The sequence below is a fragment of the Alligator sinensis genome, unplaced genomic scaffold (genome assembly GCF_000455745.1).
Source record: "Alligator sinensis unplaced genomic scaffold, ASM45574v1 scaffold514_1, whole genome shotgun sequence".
In the NCBI taxonomy this organism is placed as follows: Eukaryota; Metazoa; Chordata; order Crocodylia; family Alligatoridae; genus Alligator; species Alligator sinensis.
Window position 1 is genome coordinate 1,367,375 of NW_005842385.1, and position 8,643 is coordinate 1,376,017.

At 42.9% G+C, this 8,643-nt stretch overlaps 1 protein-coding gene across 6 annotated transcripts in view; it reads left to right on the forward strand.

The window, feature by feature from the left end:
- RELCH (RAB11 binding and LisH domain, coiled-coil and HEAT repeat containing) overlaps positions 1–6,697 on the forward strand; it is a 132,223-nt gene extending 125,526 nt beyond the window's left edge. For all 6 annotated transcript variants that reach the window (XM_025211010.1, XM_025211007.1, XM_025211008.1 and 3 more), the window contains one exon: positions 2,458–6,697. In XM_025211010.1, coding sequence (XP_025066795.1) covers positions 2,458–2,578 — 121 coding nt within the window. In that variant the 3' untranslated portion in view covers positions 2,579–6,697. The remainder of the gene's footprint in view (positions 1–2,457) is intronic.
- The last annotated feature ends 1,946 nt before the right edge of the window (positions 6,698–8,643 follow it).

Genomic DNA, 8,643 nt, shown 5'->3' on the forward strand with positions numbered 1-8,643 from the left:
TCTGCTCTTTAAATCTTGTTAAATGATAATTAGAATATTTTTCTATATTAAAGTTTGAGGACCTTTGCACTGTAGCACAGAATGTATTTTAAGAAAAAGAACCTTTTCAGCAACCTTTGATTTTGAAAGATTATGGCTCTGGCTGTCAGGTCTGCTCTATATGTGCAACACTATCATATGAAGTGGGACTGTCATACAGAGAACACTGAGTCTGGTTTTTTAATTCTTAAATAGGCAGGGAGGCATCTAAATACCTTTCAACAAATGAGCTGGGTTCTGGCATGCTGATTGGACTTCAGAAAGCACCACCACATTTATCAAATTTATAAAATATTGAACTGACTAAAGCATAAGAAATCTTTCCTCTTATTGTAAATAGAGTTTTAAGGGCATTTCAACAGTCTATTACTTTCACAAGCAGAACTCTGAGGCCCTTCCAGAAATTTGGGGGCTCTGTCTTTTTACAAAATCTCAAGCAATACAAATCTGCAATAATAATCTTTCTGTTTAATTCTTTTACCTGTTGAGAATCAGCAGCAATGATAAAATTAGTGTGTGTAAAAAGCAGCAGTCCAAGCGATTTTTTTTTTTTCTTGTTTTAAAGTATATTTCCATTCATGCAAATTAGGAGCCAGATTGTAATTCATTGATTCCCTTAGTTTATGGCAGCGGGGGTGAAACCATTGAGTAATTCCTCGAGTACCATTCTGCTACTTGGTTACAGATGTTTCAGTTTGTAGGAAATCAAAGTAGAACTAATCTCCACTCTAATCCAGTTGAACTTGCTTTGTCCGTTCTGATTCGAGACATTGGTATGATCAGGGGTATGCATTATTCAAGAAGTTTTATATGTATGGACATGGGTGCTATCATGATTTGGGCAGTTTCACAGATACGAATTAGTCTTCTAGAAAATGGGGTATTATCATTTTTTAAAGAATGTTTGCCTTGCTATTTTAATCAAACATGTCTTAATGTAATACAGGAAGTGCAGCACACTTATTATCTCATCTTCCTGCTGTGACACTTATATTGTTGGTGATTTGCCATGAGAGAGTACTCCTACGGTGACAGTTCTCTTATTTAGGAAGATGTGCATTTCAGTACCCTATAAATTCCAGAGAATTGCCGTCTCTTATAGAATTACCATATTTACTCAAAAAAATCACCCTGAATTTAAGGTGAACCCCCCCCCCCCCCCCAAATTAGATTTTATATATAGAAAATTGATAGATGTTATAATTTTTCCAAGTACAGAATCTAATTGGAGCATCTTAAATTTTGTTACCCTCACTCATTGCTACAGCAGGAAAAGCAGGGCTGGGCAGGTAGTCCTTTGCCATGTGCCCTCCTCTCAGCTTCCTCCAGCAGCCTGCCCACTACCTGCAACCCCCACCCTCCAAAGCCTGCCTCCCCACTGGCTCTGCCCCCTTTCCCCCCCCCAACCTTACCATCAAATGCAACTCTGGCTTCATTCCCTTCCAGATCACCAAGCATATGGAAGTGTGGGCCCTACCTGGACATGCAGCAGCATTACTGCTGCTGATTAGCTGGGCGAGGTACAGAGTTTCCATGTGCTTCATGCCTGGGTGGGAATTGAGCCAAAGCCATGCTGGACAGTGAGGATGGGGGTCGGGGTGTGGGGGAGGGACTGCAGGGTCAAAGGTAGGGGAGATGCAGCTACTGTGGCTTGGGGCTATAGTCAGAGCCACAGCAGCCAGCGCTTCTCCCTGCCCATCCCCAGCTTTGTACTTGAATCCAAGACAAGGGGCTTCTTTCACCTTGCTAAGTGCAGAGGAGGGGGCTCATCTTGGATTCAGTTACATATGATAAGTGCAACTTCCTCAAATTTGTTGCTGTTTTCACACTACTTTTAAGGTAATTTGTTTGGCCTGCTTTGCTCTTTGGAATCAGCTTTGAAAGAATAAAAGACCATATCTGTCTATTGAATTTTGAAGCATTTAGAGTTGATACTTTTAGTGGAGGGAAGGGAATAAAGGAGTGGCTGTTTCTCAGGAAGGCATTTGTTCTCAAAGCTTATTGCTAAAATTTTAAGCTGAAACTAACAAGACATCTACAGAGAGTCAGATACATTTCTGAAGGCATTCTCAGGTTGTGTATTGGGACTATACTTGGAAGACCCTTCCAGCACTGTGGTGTTTTGGGGGGTTTGTTTGTTGGTTGTTTTTGTTTTTTTTTTTTTTGGGGGGGGGGGGGGTTCTTTTTGAAACAATGGATGGTGGATAGTCGGTCTGTAAAGTATATTTCAGTTAACCAGCTTTCCCCTTGAGTTTGACATTTTCAAAGCTAACCCTAAGAGCCAGATCTTTCAGGGATTGTTTTGTTTTAAGACCATAAATGTGTTGACATGCAAATTGCTTATTAAACAGCAAACAACAGTATTCTTTAGGGGTTTAGTTGTTTTATGTAACTTCTCTCTTTATAACTCTCTCCTAGCTCAATGTCAATTGCTGCAAGCCTGGTGAGTGAAGATACAAAGACCAAGTTCTTGAACAAAATGGGCCAGCTGACCACATCAGGTGCCATGTTGGCTAATGTGTTTCAGAGGAAGAAGTGAAATAGGAAAAGAAAGTCCCAGTAAACACTAAGATGGACCTCATGCAGACTGGTTCCTTGTACTTGAAGTACTTGCCTTTTTATTTCCTCTGTTTTATGTTCTTGTAGTATAATTTTATTCTAACCTCCAAAGATATTTGCACTGCTTTTGAATATCGCTGTGTATCTGTTCATTTTTTGGGTTAACTGGTTGAGAGAAAACTGAATTCATAGTCTGTACCAAGTCCCTGTTCTGTGTTTGTCTTTCCAGCATATTTTTTTTTATATAGTGAAGGGGGTTTTTTTATTTTCTGACAAGATATCAGCAAGTATCTGTATTATACATGGAGCTATTACAATGGTACTTAAAATAATGTAAATTTGAAGTCATTGTCATGAAGTAATAAAAGTGGAGATTACTTATGTATTTAAATTATAAAGGTGTAATGCAGAATTCTTTTTACTGTGTTTCTAATATGACAAGGAAGGAGCCACCAGCACTTGTTTCTGCTGTTAGGATTGTGTTTTTGTAAGTACTGTACATCTCGAAGGCAGAGGAATTGCAGCACATAACGTATGGAACTGCTGGCACTGCATCAGTCCACAGGAAACTCTCAGCACTTCGACTGTTTCAGTGCATATGTTGCAAGTGCTGTATGAAATATGCCAGATGAACATTTTGCATCTGTTGTCTTCTTACTTTAAAGCACTTTAATGATTAGTCTACCTACTGGAAGGCACATCTACTAAGTAAAGGAAACAGTGGTAGAGACAAATCTTGTCAAATGGTTAATCTGGAAATGGCTCCTTGTTGGTTCTGCAGATTACAGCCAATACACTGTACTATACATCTCTGTAGACAGAGTAACCCTTAAACACTCAAGTAGATTCTGTGGATATGTATGAAATCTGTGCACCAACTTTCAGAGAATTGCAGTATCTTTAAAAGTGGTATCTTTAACAAATACTAGCTTTTTTAATAAGGAAGCATAGACAAACAAGTGTTTCACAACCAAGTCTAAATTTTCCCTGTTAGCAGACACTTTCCTTGGTCTTTGTTGATAAGACCTTCTGAATGTATAACAAAGCACATGGCATCAAATTGATGACAGATAATGAAACAAAAATGTAAATGCAAAAGTGAAACATTTCCTGTAAGTGTCACAATACTCCTACAATTGGAAATGTTCACCTCTTTGGGGAAGCGCAAGGAGAGGGTAAGTAGCAAAAGAATAGTTTTCTGAAATATGGATGCAGTGCTTAAAGTATTTCCCATACATGTAGTTGATAAAAATGACTAATACTCCTAATTGCTTTGTGTTGCCTAATGGCACTGCATATACAATTGCCCAACTTCTATTGTGCGAGCCTGCTGTACAGGTCCTTTTACACTGCAGACAAGCATCTTTATCAAGATTACAGATGGCTATTACTTCCCATCGCTTGTTATCCTGAAATAACTGTGCTTTTAGCAGAGTATCTGACTGTGAAATGGAGACATTTCTAAGACATTGGAAGTAACTGACTTTCCTCTCAATTGTTGTGTTATAAATTAAAAAATTTGCATAATTGTCTTGTGTGTTTATTTGTCGTAGTTTCCAAGAAATATTTGCCTCTAAAAGGCTGCAAAGGGGCAAAGTCCAACTTGCAAGGGGATTTCTACAATTGTTATTCACATTTCTATAAGGTGTGCACTATATGCAGAGAAATACTTAGTTGGCAGAGTGTGCACAGCATGGAAGAATGCATATGAAAGCAGGGGTAAGCAGAGGAGCTATGCGCTGGACCAAATTTTTGAGAAGGGCATTTCGCTCTGGTGTGGAAAGCCACATTTGCAATAGCAGACTGAAAGGTAAGGGGTGCAGTTGGAAAGGTCCCAGATTGGTCCTATTTGTTAGCAAGCCTCAATCTTGTTTTCAATTGATGGTTAGTTCTAAGGGCCTAGACACATGATACACTAATGCTAGTGAAATTTTAATTAGTTTTATACAGTGGTATCCATACCGGATAGGGAACCAGCTCCTCAAAGGTTAACTCTTGCAGTGGGTCCTAGTACAGTGACTTGTCCCAAAGTATAGGGAAGCCTGTAATAGCTTGTTTGCAATGAGCCAAATGGCTGCTGTAGAATGGAAGCATTCTACAGCAGCCATTTGTAAGCTGCTAAGGAGCCATTTGTAAGCTCCTAAGTCCGTGAGGCTGGATCTCTTGTTAATACTAATATTAAACTAACTTTTAAAAATACTAATATTATTAAACTAACTTTTAAAACTAATTTTAAACTAACTTTTAAAAGAATTGGCTTTGGTGCTGCCTGATACATTAGTATTGATTTTTAACAAGACTTGAAATGCTGGCAAGTTTCAACATTCTGAGGCTTTTTGTAACACTACAAATGTATGTCTCCCCATAGCCTAGCTAGTCACCTACCTGGTTTGCAGCTGCATTGTGAGCTGCCTTCCACTGAAGAGATGACCTGTATTCTGGACAAGTGGTACATGGGAATCTCCAAGGGGAGATCCCTCCCCAAGATTAACTTCCCTTGAATTGAACATGAGGGGACTCAACCTGGTCCACGCTAATCCTAACAGTTTTTGTAGAGGATGGGTCGTGGTTATGGTATCACTTGAAACAGCTCCGAGGTGTTTCATGTACAGTGCTCAATGCGGTAGTAAAAGGACTCCAACAAGTTCGATCTTTATTTGAAATGCTGTGTGCTCAGTACTGCCACTTGCAGCCATAAGGCACATTGTGTATTCAGAACTACTGTGAAATTCTCCAAGTACATAGAGCTTCCTGGTGTCAGCCTCCAAATCAGGCCACTGCACCTTGTGTTCAGGACCCTGTAGGTTGTTACACTAGGCACAAAGTCCAGTCACAATGCGATTCTCTTCCACTACAAGAAACTCAGAATCAGCAAGTCCTGGCTGTTAGTATCCTGTTGAGTCCAGGGGAAGGAACTTTTCACTTTCCAAAGGCCAGCACTTCCCAGTAACTCCAGTAGGAGTTTGGGTCAGCTGTGTGGTAGTATTTCTCTTCAGCACATCTTAAATCACTATTACTGTTAGAACTTGGGTAAGATAAAGAGTGGCTATAGAATTACTGAATTATTGCATTAAAAGTAGTGATCCAAGGGTACTTCTTGTTTCTGGGGAATGTCTGGTAGTGCTGATTGGTAACTAATCCCTGGCAAATGCTCTGCAAAGAAATAATTGCTGTTAAATTAGGGAGAATTAAATGTGGGTTCTTTGTAAGTGATAATGAGGAGGGTCTTCTAGGCCACGTCCAGACAAGCGTGGCTGTGTGGTATGTGCCGCTGCACATTCAGACATTCCCCACACTGTTACCTTGTGGGGGGGGTGACCCCAGGAGATTCCAGAGTCAAAAAACCCACATGGAAAAAAAGCAGGACAGTGCATGCCATCCAAAACCAGAGCCTGGCAAGCCAGAGCCATACTCTGACTGCTGGCCAGGCTCCCAGCTGCAGGAGTGCCATGGCTGCAGTTTCCCCAGGACCCCAGGTAAGGCTCTGGGGCCAGTACAGTTGCTGGCCTCAGCCTCCCCTAACCCACCTGGGGTAACCTGCTGTGCACCAGAACGCATGTGGCACAGGCGTTCCCCAGAGGCAAGTAGCAGCGATACCAGCTGTGTTGCTGCTACTTGTCTCCAGGGAACCAAATGTCCAGGCTTGTCTGGACATGGCCCTAGAGGCCAGATGTACTGCAGTATTTGGTCAAACTGAATCATCTCAGGGATGTTTGGGGCACATGTTTCAGTTTTTACCATTTGGCTGAGGTTACATCATATCTTATGCATCTTTTGTTTTATTTTTTCATTTTGTGCAATTGGAAAAAAATACGGTTGGACTACTAGATTGCTCTAGGGGTTTACAGGTTTCACTGCCTTTGGGTTGTTGGATTTAAACCAGCCCAGGTTAACAACCATTGGGCACTGACAGACATGCAGCTTCCTCCTTTGTGGGAAACCATGAGTTACAGCGTTCCTCCCAACTCAACAGAGTTTGCTTTTGGGTCTGAGGTGTTGGAGGATCGAGTTCCACTTTGAAGCAGCTGTGTCTGCAGCCTCTCTCTCCTAGCACCATCCCTCCACCCCTCTCTCCCAGCTCCTGTGCTGTCTTTGGGATGGGACAGGACAAGGGAGAAGGGAGGGGAGGGAGCTTGGGCTGGGGCTTGCCCAGCCTACACTGGAGGGTGGGGCAGGGGAATTGGAGCTCTTCCACCTGCCCCTCCCGCAGGGGGCCTGGAGGGCAGGGTGGCTCCAATCCACCCACCCCACCTTCCAGGCCAGGCTGGGCAAACCCGAAATGGATCTCTCTCCCCTCCCTTCTCCCTCTCCCGTTCTGAAGACAGCCCCGGGGGTGGGGCTGAGCTGTATCAGCCCATCCCTGCTCCTGGCGCACTGACAGATGTTCATGAAGGCACTCTGCTTTGGAGAGCCTTCATCTGAACCCTCACGTAGCGAGGGTTTAGATTGCCATGCAATCGGGCACTTTTAAAGCACTCTGCTGCCCTGCTCTTCTGTAAGGGCAGAGCTGGAGAGTGCTTTCAATGGGCTGATCACATGACAAATGTAACTTCTGCCTGTGCCCATTGTTACCACCCAGTATCAAATGAATTTATAACCTCAGCTCTTGCTCTTGTTTACTGGTATGTTGTGCCTCATTTCTGACCTGGTTGCACCACTTTCAAGGCATCTCAGCATGACAGGACAAGGAAAGTCCGCTTACTGGTGTAGTTCTTCAGTAGAGGATTAAAATTGAAACCTACTGAATGTTATCTGTCTGTCTTCAGTTTCAGTCTCTGGGGTCATCAAACTGAATGTTATCAGTTTCAGTCTAAGAGGTCATCAAACTGATCCACATAAGGTGGATCACTGAAAATGGTAAGTTAAAAATGAAACATTGGCTAACATTTCATGCCAGAACACTGAGACGAACACTGAAATCATAACCGTACCTACCTAAGTGATAACTTTATCAGGAAATGCAGGCTGATACGTTTTTTAATAATCATTGTATTAACAGTGGCTGAGTAGTTGTACTGTTTTTGCTGTTGATGTTCTTATTGTTACTTTAAGAAAGTTGCAAACTTAATTATACTGACACGTTCAGTTCATAGGCACTTTTTTGTTGGTTTGTAGATGAATGTTCAGTGTAAGCCATGCCATGGATTGTTTATTCTAAAAATTGTTCAGCTGTAATGGAAATGTTTTTCATGTTTAAAAATCTAAAGCAAGTTGGACAGATCGTACTGTATAGGGCAGCATGCACTTCACAGCAAAAAATAAAAATAAAATTTTCAGGCAGAATTATTTGTTATTAAACAAAGTATTAATTTAGCTAATGAATGCGTATTGTAGTATGGACTGTGCAGTTTGCAGCCTCAAGTGCAATTTGCAAGCCTTGTGCTAAACACTATCAAGTCAAGTCAGACCCAAGGCCACTGTGACCACTGAGTCACCTTAGAGTGCCTATACAGGCAGCCCTCAACTTAAGACTTTTCAAGTTATGACAAACGGCATTTACAACATTTGTAAATTGACACCCTGTTTCAAGGTTCCTACATGAGTTTTGTCTTTACAATGGTTGGCAGATCAATGCCCATGCAGCGAGGGATTGATTGGGGCTCGGGCTGGGACCGGGGCTAGGGCAAGTGCTGCTTAGGGAGGGGGTGGGGCAGCTCGCGCTGCTGCGCGATGCCAGTCCAGGAGCTGCTTGTCTGGCAGTTCTCATTGCTGTTCCTGCCGCCAGTCCAGGAGGACAGGGGGCATGTGCCCCAGGATCTGCATGGAGCCAGGACTGCGCCGAGCTGCACTCGAGGCGGAAGGTGCTAGGAACGGGCTATGCTGCTTCCGAACAAGCGGTGCACAGTGGCCTCCCCACACCTCCTAGACAAGCAGCGGCTTCACCCCAGCTGGGCGAGCAGCGGCAGGGCATGTGGGAAGGGGATGGTCGTGTACCTCCAGATTGGGGCACGGCAGGTGGCAGAGTGGGAACTATTCATAGATTCATAGATGTTAGGGTCGGAAGGGACCTCAATAGATCATTGAGTCCGACCCCCTGCATAGGCA